The following is an 18,029-nucleotide window of genomic DNA, read 5'->3' on the forward strand; positions in this document are numbered from 1 at the left end:
CGTATGTACGTTACTAAAAACGTTAACTATTGAACGAAAGCGAATTTTTTGAATTCTGTTTTTCTTCATACACAGCTAGAATGATTATCTCGGTTGAATTCGTTAACCTCTATATTATATGAATAACGGTTAACTTAATGGTGGTTATTCATATTGCATTTATTCATTTTTTTTAAATGTACTTTCACGTAACGATCGATTGGATTATTTGTTTTAACCCATTAGTGCCCAGAATTCCCCACTGGTATTTTGAAAAGTTTTTTTCGCCTATTTGGTCCTAATAGTGCTCTAAAATATATATTAGAATATTTTTGAAAAATATTTCTTTTTTCTTGTTTTTTAACCCGGCAACTTAAGTTGCCAACAGGCACATACATTTTCGAAAAGGGGAACATTTTGAAAAGTTACAATTTTGAGGGAGAAAACAAAACATAACTATTACATTGCAAAAACATAACTATTAAAATCAAATTAATCCTTCCTTCTGGAGTCTTTCAAATCAATCCAGTTGTCTTTCTCCTCAAAATATATTGTACCTTAAAAAAAAAAAAAAAAAAACCGTGCTCAACTCGCGTCAACATATCATAGAAACAAAATGCAACGATGCTATTAACGAAACAGACTTTAAAGTCACTTCACGGTTAAAACCAGCAATGCTAATCCATGAATTTCTGCGCTATGATGGCAATTTAAGTTGCCAAGGGGACGCAATGGAATCATGAAAGGAAAATGGAATCAGATATGTTGATTTTATATATTTACAAACAGTATGTGCATCATTGTTCAGAGAAGTCAAATAGTAATATATAAAAATTTGGTACTTAACAGTTTGGTAATAAATAAGTAAATAGTAAATAAATAAATACGTAAGTAGCCTATCGGTAAATAATCCCCTCCAGCAGAATTAAAAGCATCACAAAAGACGTACTTTTCACCACAATAAAAAAAAAATAGTTTTTCTTAATTTTCTCGAGATCTAGTCATGAGAATTTATCTTTCCCTCCAAAGCTTGGATTTCACCCAATAAAAATTTCTGGATGCGCGCCTAATTTGTTGCTATATAACATACTACCATATAATCATATTTTTCAATGAAAAAAACTTAAGGAGGATCAGTTTGAATTTAATAGGTGGCGCACTTATTGCACAACATATATTTTTAAGTTTACAATATCATTTGTTATCAAGATCTTTTCTCAGAAACTAGGTATCAAGACTTGCACTCACATCTATCTTTCTATTTTGCTCAATAAAACCTATTATTTGACATTTGTTTGAGCGTTGGACATTTTTCCTGCTATTCGCTAATGATTTTGTTACATTTTAATATTTATTTACTTTTGTTAATTGTTATTTTGCTATTTACTTTTTCTAATTTGATTATTGCATCCGTTGCACATAATTTTATAAATACATTCGTTTCTTTTCTAACAGTGTTCCAAGTGTCTTCTAAACCCGATCTGCATTCAGTAGCTTCATTAACATCAACATCACAACTAACATCATATATCATTTTGAGTTGAGTTGATTTTGAGTTTAACGTCCTGTTCAGCAGCGAGGCTATATGAGACGTGGACCTACTGATTAACTTGGAATCCGAACCACATAAGCTCCCACCGGGAATCAAACCCGGGTCTCCCACGCCCAAGGCGAGTGCGCTAACCGCTTAGCCACGAAGGAGCCTCACATATCATTATGTTCTCTTACCGTTTCTTCATCATATATATTATATAACATGCTCAGATCACCTTCTTCTGTATGTCTAACCAGATAAATATATCAATAAATAAATAAATCCTGATACTCATCTCGAAATGGTAATATCTCAATAAATGAATGCTCATGTCCCCAGAGAAGGCGTTACCTTCTGCGGCTCGCCCATCTTAGGATGGAAATGCAGGGTTCCTACTGATCTGGAAAAATCTTATTTCCCTGACTTTCCCTGACCTTTGGCAAGAAATTCCCTGACTTTCATGACAGGTATCAGATGATGCTGACATATAAATAAGGAATAAATAACGGTGAATATTTATATGAGAACATTTATTCCATAGAGACAAATAATCAATTGCTCATACGTACATTCCATTTACCACAAATAAAAATCTGACTAACATTCCATACTGTGATCATTAATGGTTGGCTAAGCTGAAAATGGTGTACAATTAACGGTAGAAAAAATATATTTTATATAATTTCCCTGACTTTCCCTGATTTCCAGTCTTTTTCCTTAAGTTTCCCTGACTTGCACCATTTTCCCTGACTTGCCTGATTTCCCTGACCAGTAGAAACCCTGAAATGAAATTACACATAAAAAAATACATTTCCTGCTGTACGCATAACTTCGTTAAGAATATGCTTTGCATTATGTCATACAATGTAAGAACATAAAAGTGCACTGACCGCCAGCTATTACTATGTAGTAGCTGAATATAATGCTTCTGGAATTCAATTTTGCTATTTTATGCTTGCTTAAAACTTTATTTTATTTTATTATTTCAGAGATATTTAAGTGTAATTTTATCGTGAAGTCGTAATCTTGGCTTGTCTTCTTCACCATTAATGGTGTTTTAATAGGTGAATCAGCTATGTAAGCCAAGTATGCTAAAAATGTGTGTATTTTGAATTATTTATTCTTAAATTGTTTTCTTTGTACTAAAATTCTAAAGAAATTTACAAATGGCGGATGCCGTCATTTGCATTTTTTTTGGGGGGGGGTGACTTTTTAGTCGAATTTCATGTTATATATAGTTCAGAAAATGTATTAGAATAAAAAATTGTCATTGTGCAAATTCAAGATCATAAAAACAGTTTGTCGAAATCAATGTGACAAATGTATACTCACAATAGGGTATAATAATAGTATAAATAAGGTATAACTGCTGTCAAGATCATGAAGGAGCTCCAACAGGAATAAGAGGGCCAGCCACCCAGTTGGTCAAGGTATGAAAATTGGTAAAAGTGTAAAATAAATGAAATGAAGGCGTCTAAAGTAGTTGTATATGGATGCAGGTGTTTTCATGAGTATTTGTAGATGTGCAAAATAAGTGTACGATGAAAAAAAATGTTCACTTTAACCACTTCCTCTTCTGCACCTGACTTTTAGAGATGCTAATACTATCACATGCACCGCGGAACCGAACAAAATCCAAGTTGGGATCTCCTTATCCCTTCATTTTAAGTCCATTGTTTGTGAGAATAATTGCAACAATAATAACATACTTATAGGTAATTAAATACTTTTATTTGTTTCTACGTGGAAATAGAAGGTACTAATTCTATACCAGAGGAATTTATTTTATTTTATTTTATTTATTTTACAAGAGAGGCAAAAGACAGATTTCAAAGGGGAAGCAAACGATCAGTTCCAAGAGACGAGCAAACGACTGATTGTAATCAGTATTCGTATGTTCCCTTAAGAAAGTTTCCCTCGACTAACAAAAAATGTTCCCTTTTCTTATCAAATGTTCGCTTGTTTATTGTGTGTCCAATTCCTAAGACAGAAGTTATGTTATAAGATTATTTAGCTGTATTAAAAATAGTGCCAACTACATTTGTTTATATTCATTAGCTTTTTGAATATTTTTTACTTTTTCTTTCATTTTTTTATACTAATATGTAATCGATAAATGACATCAAGCTGAACAAAATGACGGTTTTGAAGGTGAATTCTCATGTGTAATTTTCGATTAAATCGAGGAAAACAAAATTTTTTGGGACTAAAAATGGTAGGGTTTTCTTCACGAAAAATTGAAAGTTTTTTATTTACCGTTTTACAGATTATTTATTTATTTATTGAATACGTAAAACAAAATACATTTTTAAGCAGCATGTTGTATCTATTGCCTTTTTGCTTCTTTTAAGGATCACACACATACTCTTAACAGTGACACACATATGAGCGCGTACTACTTGTAAAATAATCCAATTTTGATTACTTTAACATTTTTATAAAACAAGATTTTTTAAGGTTTCTTTTATAAGCGGTAAAGATGCACAAAGGAATGAATAGGAGTATTTTATCGAGATTACAACCGCTTTGCAACAAGAGTCTTGTTATCCTTACAAAATACAACCATACACAACAGCCGTGTTTTTGTAGTTACATATCTCACAGGATGTTCATTCAAAATTATCTCAATTTATAGGGCTTCGAGCTTGAGAGCTTTGGACAACAGCAACAATGGATGAACTTGTGCAGCATCTTTTACAAGAGACTATTGTAAGTCATCTTTTACCCCCTTCTCAACCAAAGAACTTTCTCCCTCTTGCACGTTAGATCGATAAATTTTCCTCTTTCCACCCCACATTTTACTCACAGCACCGTTAAGATAGTTGTAAAGTTTCTTTCTTTTTTTTCTCTTTCTGTGTGTATGTGTACGTGTGTCTCCTAATTTCTCCTCTGAAAGTTCAACTCCATCAGGCGACAAGGCGCGTCCCTACATGGAGCGACGATCTATGGAGCGAAATCTTGTCCCAGAAAGTATGGAACAGAAAAAAAAAAAAAAACAGCTACAAACTACCGGCCGTTGTAGCAAACGACCGTTTATCACTTACGACTTTCCGAGTAGTCAAGTGGGTAATTTATAATAGACGACCATTCTCCATCTCGTTTCGAAGGGCAGAAATAATTTATTTCCAGCAGAAATTTTCATGTTATTGATGCCAACTCCTTGTTCATCACTATTCTTCAGAAAATCTTATTCCATTTTTTTTTCTCTTCAAGAAATAAAAGTAAATTGTAACTTCAGTCGAATAAATAAAATATTCCAGAAGGATAATGGATGCGGACGATGGATCATAAAGATGCAATACAGTAATGTATTATCTGAATATATTAAAGGAGTGCTCAATGATAGAAGCAATAACCTATTGTGCATGGGGTTACCGGTTCGATCACCGATCGTATCTGTGGGTTTTCTCGGGGGCACTCTTGTTTCCTACCACACGTTGATTCCACCAATTCTTCCATTATCGTTCATTTTCCTTAATCATTCGTCTCCTTTAGCGTAAAGGACATAATCGTGGGACGTTAAACTGAAATATTTCATTTCTTTATTTTCGGAGTTCTCTTGTTCTTCCACATTATCATTCCACCAAATCTTTCATTATCATTCACCGTTCCCTTAAGTCTAAAGAGCATAACCATGGAGATTAAATTAAATATTTCATTTTCAGCATGATAAAAAATTTTGCTACTAAAAAGAATCTTCTTTTTATTTGTTTGTTTAGTTTCAAGTTTTGTTCGTTTTCAGCACCCTCCTGTCTCGGTCTGCCATCGTCATGGGACGTTTCGCGACATTGGTGATACCTATACGTACCAACTTCCTTACCCAACGGTCACTGCACAATTTGGTCGTATTACACTTCCAGTGCTTTCCGCCGTTTGTTTGCTTGGAAGGAGCACAGCCTACTCTCATTACCCTACATGCTTCCGGCATTTGTGTGCCTGGACGAAGCACAGCCTACTCTCATTATACTACGTGCTTTTCGGCATTTGTGTGCCTGGAAGGAGCACAGCCTGCTCTCTTTGTACTACGTGCCTCCCGGCATTTGTTTGCCTGGGAGGAGCACAGCCTGCTCTCATTATAATACATGCTTCCCGGCATTTGTTTGCCTGGAAGGAGCACAGACTGCTCTCATTATATTACGTGCTTCCCGGCATTTGTTTGCCTGGAAGGAGCACAGCCTGCTCTCATTGTACTACGCGCTTCCCAGCATTTTTTTGCCTGGAAGGAGCACAGCCTGCTCTCATTATACTACGTGCTTCCCGGTATTTGTTTGCCTGGAAGGAGCACAGCCTGCTCTCATTATACTACGTGCTTCCCGGTATTTGTTTGCTTGGAAGGAGCACAGCCTGCTCCCATTATACTACGTGCTTCCCGGTATTTGTTTGCCTGGAAGGAGCACAGCCTGCTTCCATTATACTACGTGCTTCCCGGCATTTGTTTGCCTGGAAGGAGCACAGCCTACTCTCATTATCCTACATGCTTCCGGCATTTGTGTGCCTGGACGAAAAACAGCCTACTCTCATTATACTACGTGCTTCTCGGCACTTGTGTGCCTGGAAGGAGCACAGCCTGCTTTCATTGTACTACGTGCTTCCCGGCATTTGTGTGCCTGGAAGAAGCACAGCCTACTCTCATTACACTATGTGCTTCCTGGCATTTGTGCCAGGAAGGAGTAATCTCATAAAGCACCTAAGGAGGTCCAGTAGCTTCTTGGGAAGTATATTGGACAAGAGTTGGACCTACTGTATTTATCAATATTTGGTAGAGGTAGTAAAAGTTTTATAAAGCAGTGGAGATAGAAAACATACAAATATAGATGAGAGCCCCTTCATGGCTAAGCGGTTAGCATACGCGCCTTTGGGATGGAGACTCCGGTTCGATTCCCGACGGGAGCTCATGTGGTTCGGATTCCACATTAACCGGTAGGTCCCGTCGGTGGTCCCGTCTCATATAGCCTCGCTGCTGAAATTGCGTTAAATTCAAAATCAACTCAAATGGAAGTTACTCTCTGAATAATTATTTGTATTTATTATGAAGGTTTATAAAGGAAACTATCAGTGAATTATTCGAAACTATACCTATGATCAAAAATTTCCCAATCTGAGAACAAGCAAGCAAATAATAAAATAAAGTGAAGCGTAATACAGAGCATAGGACGGACGAATATAATATTTCAGCAAAAGAAAGTTCGAAGTTTTCTGAAGAATGAGGTAGCTCTGATACTTTGCTGAACTTTCTACGAAAATAGTTTGATAATCCAAATCAGGAGAATTTTAGCTTTGTCCTCTATAAGCCTTCACAGTAGGCAATAATGATCATTATTAGGTGTTTATATTAGTTAATAGGTATATATATATATATATATATATATATATATATATATATATATATATATATATATATATATATATATATATATATATATATATATATGTATATATATATATATTGTATAATTCTTTTCTTTAGAGTAAAGCTAATAAAAATATGGTAGACGGCAATTTTTGGACTTTTCGCACCTTTTACAGTAGGAAGTTTATCCTATGTACAAAAGTAAGTACCTACAAGTTCAAATATTATGTTCCTCTTAGGCATTTGGAAGCTTGTTGGTGAGTTTTGTAGGAATCCAGAGACTAAGGATCCTAGGATGAGAGAATCCAAAGCTCTCGCGGCTAAGGACTAGGTATAGGTACCTCTCAGAGACCGAGCGTCCTAGGGAAAAGGATCAAACTCAAGACACCAGGCGTCTTAGATAGTGATAATCAATTGTTGCAAACTGATGCTTTCTGTAGTGTTGTGGCTCCTTTTACCCAGAAATGTTGTCGACTGCACTAATCTTCGTTACTTGATGATCGTTGAAGTTATCTTCTTCCTGGTTATCTTCTGAAGTTGTTTACAACTAGCATGTGGTGTTGGGAGCACGTATATATATATATATATATATCCTTCCTTTCATCAACAAATACTCAGTACAACTAATTTTTACACGTAAAATATTATCAAATAATAAAATCACTTTGAATAAAAATGTGACCAATAAAATTAGTTGTTTCTTTGGCTCATCTGCATGCTAGAGACATCTTTTGATGTCATGTAGAAGGCAGCGCTGCTAACGACAACTATTGGCCTGATTGTGAATTATTAGAAATTAGCACGACTAATAGACTAAGATGTTTCGTTTATAACAAAGATTAAAAATAATTAAATATTTTCGCTTAGATGTTTATGCAACCCGAAACTCTTAAATGTTTTGAGTTTTGCATATTAGTCTACTAGTTGCTCAGTGACTGATATGTTTTTGCATTATAAATAAGGTTTATAAAAAATATAAAAATAGCAGTGAAAATGACTCGAGAAGCTTTAACTACATCTTCCAATATCGAATTGAACGATAAAACGTATGGGCAATCCGAGTGCTGGAAACGCGCAGAAATCACACGAACAGCGTCAAGTGTACGTATTCCAAAGGAGAAAATTTATTCGAATTTTTCTTTTGGATTCCAAATTGTTCGATATTTGGGCGTCCCAATTTCGAAGGCAATACGATTTTTAGTATAGTATTGACAGTGCTTGAAAAATCCACTCGCCTTCTCTCCAGTGGCGAGTACTTTTGTTTTTACATCTGACAAGTCAAGTCCGATCAATCAAAAACGTGCTTTATTCCATCTGTCTACTAGGTATAGATTTTTTTGGCTGGCTAGTACTTGCAAGCAAGATTTTTCAAGCTCTGAGTATTGATTAATACGTATAAAACCCGTATATGCACGTATAAAACCCGTGAGCGATTACCGTGGGTTCCCTCAAATAACGCCCCTGTTTAACACTCCTTCTTACGCTATTTATAACAGTAGAGCCGGATTAACCCATCTGGAGGACCGTAGCTAGAAAAAATATGTCGTCTATGCTGACTTCGCCTGGTACATTTCTGTGAAAATACTGTAGGAAAGAAAAGGGAATACACGTAGTTCTACAGCAACAACCATGCCATACATAAGATGGTATTATACGTAATGGAACTTTCAAAATGCATAAAAAGACACACAAAAAGTCACCCTATTATATAAACTTAAAATAATAAAAAAGATGATGATTATATCTTGTATGATTCTTTTTGGATAGCAAGTTGAGATTTTGATCAGAGTGGAGCCCCCCGTCCACCTGGGGGCTCTGCTTTACAGCCCCCTAAGCCCCCCTTAATCCGGCTTTGTGTAATTTAATTCACTGTTCTAGTGTAGCCTACATCTAACAGAAATAATTAATTGGGAACAAAACTTAGGGCAAGGTGCACTAAAATCACATTATCCACTTGGTCACGAAGATACACGAAATAAAGTTTGTTCACAGAACAAGAAACATAAATAATTCTTTTATTCACTTTCTGAGCTGAAAATGTAATCTACGAGTATTATTTTCTTTTAATTTAACTGCAAGAACGAAACTATATACCCTAAAAGGCACACACATACATTCTCTCAGGAAAGATAAGGCAAGCGTAAAACTGTTTTAATAAAAATTGTAGAAAGTAGAAAATGTCCGTTTGAGACGCTCTTAATTCTATTGTAACAGAGACGTTAAACAACATTAGCCAAGATCCATTATTCTCTTGACTCTTCTAAAGCGCCTGGTTTCGAGGCTTTTACTCTTGACGACAGAAAATAAAATAAGGTAGAAAAAGAAAAATACCGTTCCAAACATACATATTTAACAGGGTCTCCGCATCTTGTTAGTTATGCATTAGATTTCGAAAGGGAGAAAAAAGAAGGATACATTTTCAGTTGCTGCTTCTTCTTCCATAACACTGAAAATTGAAAAGTTTCGCCTCAAAGAATAATAATAATAATAATAACAACAAAAAAAGACGGAAAGAAATATGTCACTAGTGGCTGGGTACTTACCTCTGACGACGTGAGGTAGCAGAGACGCGAGTCTGTGCTTTCAATCGAGGCCTGCTGGACAATTCCATAGCGAGATTCTCGGTCACTCATGTAATCTGAACGTAGACTATCTTGACGATCATATAAACTGCTGCTCCTAAATAAATTATAATAAAAAAAAAGGTTTCGATTTAATTATTGTCTTAGACTAGCCAATCAATTTGAATATTATGTTGCACTAGCGCTAGAAGCGTAATATTTCTAAAATATAACAGATGTCAGGTCGTTAGCAAATTGGAATTAAAACATTCACACATACCCCCTCCCCCTTCTTTGCTAAGAGAATCTTCAGTACTTGACAGTCTTAAGGACACCGAGCAAAAAGGAAAGAAAAAAGTATTAGAAATGAGTACTCAACATTCGTAATCTAATATCTTTCATTTGTTCTTACTATAGAATTCAAAGCAAGTAGATAATAATACTCATATCTAACCTTATGTTGTTAATCAGTCATTAGTAACTCAAAAATGTTACACCTTTAAACGCGCGCGGAATTTTGTTCAGCAGAAAATGCAGCAACAACTAATATTCGTCATAATTTGATTTCATAACTAATTAGAATATTAGATAATAAATATGTATATTGCTTACATATATTAATGAAAAAATACGTCATATACAGGGTGTTTCAAAACAACACCGACAACGTATGGGAGGTGACTCCTGACACCAAGATACGACAAAAAGTATAGACCAACCTGGATGCACAAATGCTTCCTTTCGGAGTTATAGGCTGCCGAAAACATGAAAAATGAACTTTAAAGGTCCATAGCTCCAAAACTATGGAACCTACCGTGGTCGGGTCAAGACTTCACTTAGAAATTTGAATGTGCCCTATTCCATTATCCAAGTTTCAGAATCCAAGTGGTACTTCCGCAACAATTTTTATAGAGGTAGTAGATATGAGTACTTCAAATAATATGCCTGCAGTCAAACTCCCTTCATTAAAATTGTTGCGGAATACCACAGCGGATAACTGGATAGGGCACATACCAGTTTCTAAGTGAAGTCTTGACCCGACTACGGTAGGTTCCATAGTTTTGGAGCTATAGACCTTTAAAGTTCATTTTTCATGTTTTCGGCAGCCTACAACTACGAAAGGAAGCATTTGTGCATCCAGGTTGGTCTATACTTTTGGTCTTATCTTGGTGTCAGAAATCGCCTCCCAAGCGTTGTTGGTGTTGTTTTGAAACACCCTGTACAACTCAAATAATAAAGAACTTGTTTATCTCCCATGTCAGGCACTGTCATCAAGTTTAGTACAAATAAATATCAGTCCCATAGGTAACTTATATATTACATAAACAATTGTAAATTACAAATATCTAAAACAATGAGAAAAAGAAAATACTAAAATACTAAAATATAAATTTTCAAGCAGTACAAATTTCCAAGTATCTTGATCATGACACATAGAGGGCAAGTCAAAATGATGGATCTGATTTCAGAAATTTATTCTGTAAAATCTAATAAACTTACGTTATTATGAGACGTGTGCTAAGAAAAGTAAGCAGTCACAGTTTCCTTCACACATATCACAAGTGTTCTACTGTATGTGAGCATTTCGCGTAACACGACACACATCAAGCTGATCTGACAAATGTTTTGTATGAAATCAACGGATGAAATCAAAGAGTGTACCTGGTAGTGAAGTTGCTAAAAACAAGGTAACTTTATTTAGTTGTATGCGGATTTTTTATTTCTCCGCGAAAGACACCATTCAAAAGCAAAACATAAAATTTCTCCTCAATAGTTGGGAAAAGAACACAAATATATTATGTTGTATAACAATGAAAGCATTAAGGGTGGTTAGACAAAAGTTAAAAGATTTGTTCGTAAAGTTGAACAAATTGTTCTATATTAATGTGGAACAAAATTCCGCGCCTGACTAATACCGGGTTAATGAGTGTTAATTGTAATCCACGGTTTCGAATGGAAATCAGTATTTTAAATTTTATAAGTAGTATGGGTGTCACTCTTAGGACTTCTTGTGTTACCATTAAAACAAAGACAACAATAAAGCCAAGCTACTAGTTGAAAGTGTACTTTTCCATATACAATAAATAAACAAATGAATACTGTAATATCCTACACGTGGTATATATTTGTAAAAAAAAAAAAACAATACGCGCTTCTTATTTGTAAACAAAAACCACGTGCTCTCTTACTACTACTACTACTACTACTACAGGCAAGCAGACCACAGGCATTCTCGCCAACATCAGGTCATGTGATAGAAGAGGAAAACTAGCGCCATCCCTGTCCATATGAGGGTATAAAGCACCATGTAAGGTCTCATCAACATCAGTTTCAGCTGGTTATCGCTGCTACCCTAGCTTGCCTGGAACTCTGAGAGTTCTAACCTAACCTAAGCCTCTTAAGTTGCCTGGAGCTCTGAGAGGTCATAATCGTAATCACTTAGCTTACTTGGAGCTCTGAGATCTGCTGTCCACTTAGCTTCCCTGGAGCTATGTGGGATCTCAACCCTTTTCATAGATTGCTTAGAGCTTTGAGAGATCCTAATCGTAATCACTTAGCTTGCCTGGAGGCTTGAGTTCTCTTGCTCACTTAGCTTGCCTGGAGCACTGAAAATTTCTAAACCACTGCCACTTAATTTGCTGGATCTCTGTGATATCCTTCCCTTAATTACCTGGGCCTTGGGACACCAATTTTATCCAAACTACATAGGGAACTTAGTATTGGTCCTCGGGGCCACAACTATAGTGATTCTATAATTTAAAAAAATTGGGAGAAAACCGAATAACGTGCGCTAAATTGCTGTACCTAGTATTACGGTAATCCTATAATACACTATAGTCCCGTTTAACCAAATTGAAAAAAAAAATCCTTGTACACGAGTTTTATTGAAGAAATCCAACAATGAATATTTTTGTCAAACAATTATTTATCGTAACAGTAAATACTTTGTTACGATGCCCTCGCTGTACTCATCCACTTCTCCATTTCGTCTGCTTTTAGCACACATACTGTACTGCACTGTAAAGGAAGAGTAATAATATACCGTTTTCTCAGTTTTAGGGTGCAATCTAAAGCTCCAGGGTGTGGAGAGATTATATTCATCATCTACATGCTACACCATATCTTCAAAAATCTTTTCGGGGTGGGGGATTTCTAAAACTTGGGAGAGAATTCCCCCCTAACACGTCTGATTAAAACACTGGTCAAGAGACATCTGTCAATTTAGATTTGTATTCAGTTCGGTATTTTATGCGAAGCGTGTTCGGAAAGTAAGTACCTATTAAAAAAACACTAAAAAGGGTTCTTCAAGGCAAAATTATTTATACATGAAAGGACACACCTTAAACTATTTTTCGACATAGTTTCCACCAATGTTGAAACACTTGTCATAGCGAGGACCAACTTGTACAAACCTTTTTCAAAGAAACACTCCGCGAGTGAAGACAACCGTAATTCCACAGCGTTTTTTGTGCCGTCGTCACTTTCAAAGCGCTTGCCGCCGAGCTCGCACTTCAGGTCCAGGAAGGAGTGGTAGTCAGACGGCGCCAAGTCGGAGCTGTATAGCGGGTGGTCAAACTGCTGCCAACAAAATTGTCGGATTAATGTTTAAGTGGCACCAGCAGTATGGGAACGAGCATTGTCATGGAGTAACACAACTTGTTTACTATACATTATTCGGCGTAAGCTCTAAAATGCGATAAACAAAGCCACGTGAAACTAAATCTCGCTGATTTGCTGTTGTCCTACCGACCCTTGTGCTCCTCCGCAAAATAGTTCATGTGATTGCATTATTACTTTTACTATGAAGCTTCATATAAAGCTGCTATATTATTATAAATGATAAAAATATAATACGGATTATCTAATAATACTGAAATCGAGTGTGGCTAATGAAACAATAGAAATAAACACTAAGCATGCGCAGTAATTCTGGCGCCAACTCAACTGTGGACGTGTATTCTGCTTTTAAAGTCTGAAAGATGGCTGGCATGAATCCCGGTTCCGCGAGTGTTGTGGTGAAACACCAAAAAGGCAAACCTTTACTCACTAAGCAACATTTATTTACGAGCGAAATTCAAATTCCTTTTTTTTTTTTTAATCTTTCGAGTTTCTTTTCTTTCTTTTCTGCTGCTGCTGTAAGTATCTGGACAACAAGAGACAGTATTGTCAAAATGCACGTGTATAATTTGCTCCTCCCCGTGGGGAGTGGGAGTGATACATCAGTAGCCAATCGTATTTCTGACAAGCGGAAGGATACAAATATTTTGTTTATCGGAGTTTAGAGCTTACGCCGAATAATGTATAAGCATTCACCTCCTTTTGTTTTGGATTGCACGCAGAAATTTTCTCAGAGTCTCACAGTATCGTTCCGTATTGATGGTTTCACTCCTGGGTACGAAGTCTTCAAGCAAAAGAACGCTTTTCGGTCCCAGAACACTGTGTACATGAATTTTTATGTTGACGTTGTCAGTTTGAACTTTTACTTTGTGCGAGATCCTGTGTACATTCATTATTGTTTCGATGCTAGGATGACATAGCGAATCTATATTTCGTCGCCATTCACGATATGGTTTAAAAAGTGCTCTCCTTTCTCGCTGTAACGGGTAAGGAATGTCAAAGCACTGACAAGACCTTTGCTTTTTTGGACGTCTGTGAGCATTTTCGGAACCCAGCGCGAACAAAGTTTACGATAACCTAAGCGGTTGGCAACAATTTCATGCAAAACAGTTCTCAAAACTTGAGGAAACTCATGTTTCGAGAACTTATTGTTATTTTGCACCGTCTATTCTCACGATTTTTTCCATCCACTTTCCTCACCAACATAGCGCTTCGGTGATGTTGAAACGAGACGGTGCGTACTTACTGTACCCTGACGGAATGTTTGGTTGAGAAAGGCGTGGACAAGTTGGTCACGAGCTCTGACAAGTGTTTGAAAATTGGTGGAAACTATGTCGAAAAATAGTTTAAGGTGTGTTCTTTCATGTAAAAATAAATTTGGCTTGAACAAATCTGTTTTAGCAATTTTTCAAAACAATACTTACTTTCCGGAGACGCCTCGTAAATACAGTAGAGACAATAAGTATTTTGACAAACACATTTTCGTGAGAATGTAAATTTTATTATTAAACAAAATGCTTCACAACTCTAATAGCACTAAATACGCTATAATCACAATATAAGGAACATTTTTTTTTCATAACTGGCAAAATCACAGGCATTTGTACAAAACTACTGTATTTTGACAGAAACACTACACAACACTATATAACTGAAAAGGTTTTTGGAGCTCGACTTAGTCCGGAATAACTTATCTAGACGATGTAAGTAACTGCAAGTGACAATTAAGACTTGATTACGTAACCTCTTGTCTTATTGCTGCCGCACAGCGTGATGGCATGAAGTCAACGAGAACACCCAAGCGTCTTAAGGGCAGGCCGGTAGCCAGCCCAAAAATGTAAGGGGGCCCGGCTGAAGTTAGGAGGGGGCCGATCCAACCATATTATAGTTCATTTGCTAGCCTACCATGAAAAGTTTAGGGCGCCAGCAAAATTTTAGGGGGAGCGGTCCCCTAGACCCCCCTGAATACGGGCCTGCTTAAGGGTACTTTTCTCCAATTCTTTGATCAAACAGTGCAATAATTCTTCCCTGCCTCAGCCTTCAGTCTACTATTTCCTGCACATGCTCGATCAGATTTAGGTCTGGGCTTTGGCTAGGCTATGTAAGCATCCTCGCCTTCCTGTACACAGGCCCAACTTTATACCGTCTTTATAAATGCGTATCATAATTACCTGTTCATTACGAAAAAAATATTCGTTCAAAACATGTAAAATAGTTTTTATTGTGAATGAGTAACCTATGTATTTGTAAACCAGTAGATTTTCTTGAATATTCCGCAGAGAGTTATACCGATTTTTAGGTAGATCACTTTCTGATATTGTGTATTGTGCTTCATCTTTCGATGGTACGTACTTTCGGATCATTTATTAAGATAATACTAATTGAAATTATAAGATTGTTCTGTTACTCCGTCCTTCCATTACTCAACACGATAACTCCAGAATGAATACGAATTTTTGAACTGTTTTTTTCTTTCTTTTTTTTTTTTTTTTTTTACAGAGACTAGATATTCAGAGCAATTATCTCGAGTCAATCTATTAAAAGTTTCACATATAACAATGACTTCTACGGTAGCAACTCACACTGGCGTCTCTGGCGTGTAAAATTTAGGGGGACATCAAAGAAAGTGATTTAAATGGTAACCTAGCCCAACCTGTGTATTATCCACGATTCCATTTCTTACCTTTCTGCTTACCTTCACGGATCCCGTGAGGTATAGCAAGAACTCTGTTATAATCGTTTCACAGCCTGAATATTACATTGAAAATAAATATAAATATTATTATTTATATGTGATTCTGTCATCAGTATATAAGTTAAATTAGAATAAAATATTGAATAGTTTGTACTTCAAAATATTGGGGGGATGCGTCCCCCTGCCAGAGACGCGCGTGGTAACTCATATCTTATTTTAAAAATCTGTATCATTTCCTAGCTTTTATGCAATCTACACAGTGCCAAAGAAATGCTGGTTGCCTATGATAAAATGATATGCAACTTTTCTGACTACAAAACGCCCCCGAATATCCCATACATGGGATGGCGTGATTCTCTTTACTAAATTTCCCTTATTTTAGTGGGAATAATAAAAAAAATATACAAAATATTGAAACTAACAACAAAATTCTTATATGGATATGCTTTTTGCTAAGTGTATAAAATGAGTTCCTAGTAAGTCAAGATTTTTTTATTATGGCTTAAGGAATGCTAGTATAAAATGGTTAAAAAAGTAATTTTAGTAACTAAAAGTTTAATTACAAAGTTAAATTAGAACTACCAATATTCGATATATAAATTTACTGATGAAAAGAAGAGAGTAACCACGCTGTACTTTAAAACCTTGCTAATATTATGTAAAAATTATGTTACGACCATCTGTTGATCATTTATAAATAGCATCATGAAATTCAAATTAAACATCTGTTTCTAAGACACTCGTAACAATGTTCTCAAATATAAATAGTTTTAGTTAATATATACGCTTTAGATGTTATAGGCTTAAGCGGAGTTAAAAAGCCATATTTACACGTGTCTAAGCTGCATATTTAATTTTTTTTATCTATCCCTAAGCCTTTTCTCTGCTTTTTATTAACGAGTTTGGTTAAAACATATGTTCTATTTCTAAGATGCTCGTGACAATGTTCTCAAATAAATAGCTCTGTACGCTTTAGACGGTGCTAAATGATCAAGCGGAGTTAGAAACAAAAAGCCATTCAGACGTGTCTAAGCTGCATATTTAATTTTTTTAAATTTTTTCTCGCCCTTTTCTCTGTCCTTTAATTAACGAGTTTGGTTACAACATATGTTCTATTTCTAAGATACTCGTGAAAATGTTCTCAAATAAATAGCTCTGTACGCTTTAGATGGTGCTAAATGGTCAAGCAGAGTTAAAAACAAAATGCCGCATTCACTCGTGTCTAAGCTACATATTTAATTTCTTATCTATCCCTAGGCCTTTCCTCTGCCCTTTAATTAACGAGTTTGGTTACAACATATGTTCTATTTCTAAGATGCTCGTGACAATGTTCTCAAATAAATAGCTCTGTACGCTTTAGACGGTGCTAAATGATCAAGCGGAGTTAGAAACAAAAAGCCATTCAGACGTGTCTAAGCTGCATATTTAATTTTTTTAAATTTTTTCTCGCCCTTTTCTCTGTCCTTTAATTAACGAGTTTGATTAAAGCATATGTTCTATTTCTAAGATGCTCGTGACAATGTTCTCAAATAAATAGCTCTGTACGCTTTAGATGATGCTAAATGGTCAATCAGAGTTGAAAAACAAAATGCCGCATTCACACGTGTCTAAGCTGCATATTTAATTTTTTTTATCTATCCCTAGGCCTTTTCGCTGCCCTTTAATTAACGAGTTTGGTTACAACATATGTTCTATTTCTAAGATACTCGTGACAATGTTCTCAAATAAATAGCTCTGTACGCTTTAGACGGTGCTAAATGGTCAAGCAGAGTTAAAAACAAAATGCCGCATTCACTCGTGTCTAAGCTACATATTTAATTTCTTATCTATCCCTAGGCCTTTCCTCTGCCCTTTAATTAACGAGTTTGGTTACAACATATGTTCTATTTCTAAGATACTCGTGACAATGTTCTCAAATAAATAGCTCTGTACGCTTTAGACGGTGCTAAATGATCAAGCGGAGTTAGAAACAAAAAGCCATTCAGACGTGTCTAAGCTGCATATTTAATTTTTTTAAATTTTTTCTCGCCCTTTTCTCTGTCCTTTAATTAACGAGTTTGGTTAAAACATATGTTCTATTTCTAAGATGTTCGTGAAAATGTTCTCAAATAAATAGCTCTGTACGCTTTAGATGGTGCTAAATGGTCAAGCAGAGTTAAAAACAAAATGCCGCATTCACTCGTGTCTAAGCTACATATTTAATTTCTTATCTATCCCTAGGCCTTTCCTCTGCCCTTTAATTAACGAGTTTGGTTACAACATATGTTCTATTTCTAAGATGCTCGTGACAAT

General features: G+C 35.8%; 1 protein-coding gene across 1 annotated transcript in view; it reads right to left on the reverse strand.

The window, feature by feature from the left end:
• sif (guanine nucleotide exchange factor still life) overlaps positions 1-18,029 on the reverse strand; it is a 1,225,751-nt gene that overhangs the window by 480,189 nt on the left and 727,533 nt on the right. Inside the window, exon 11 of the mRNA XM_081760149.1 lies at positions 9,407-9,542. Coding sequence (XP_081616275.1) covers positions 9,407-9,542 — 136 coding nt within the window. The remainder of the gene's footprint in view (positions 1-9,406; positions 9,543-18,029) is intronic.

Source organism: Thermobia domestica, chromosome 5 (genome assembly GCF_964235325.1).
Source record: "Thermobia domestica chromosome 5, izTheDome1.hap1.1, whole genome shotgun sequence".
In the NCBI taxonomy this organism is placed as follows: Eukaryota; Metazoa; Arthropoda; class Insecta; order Zygentoma; family Lepismatidae; genus Thermobia; species Thermobia domestica.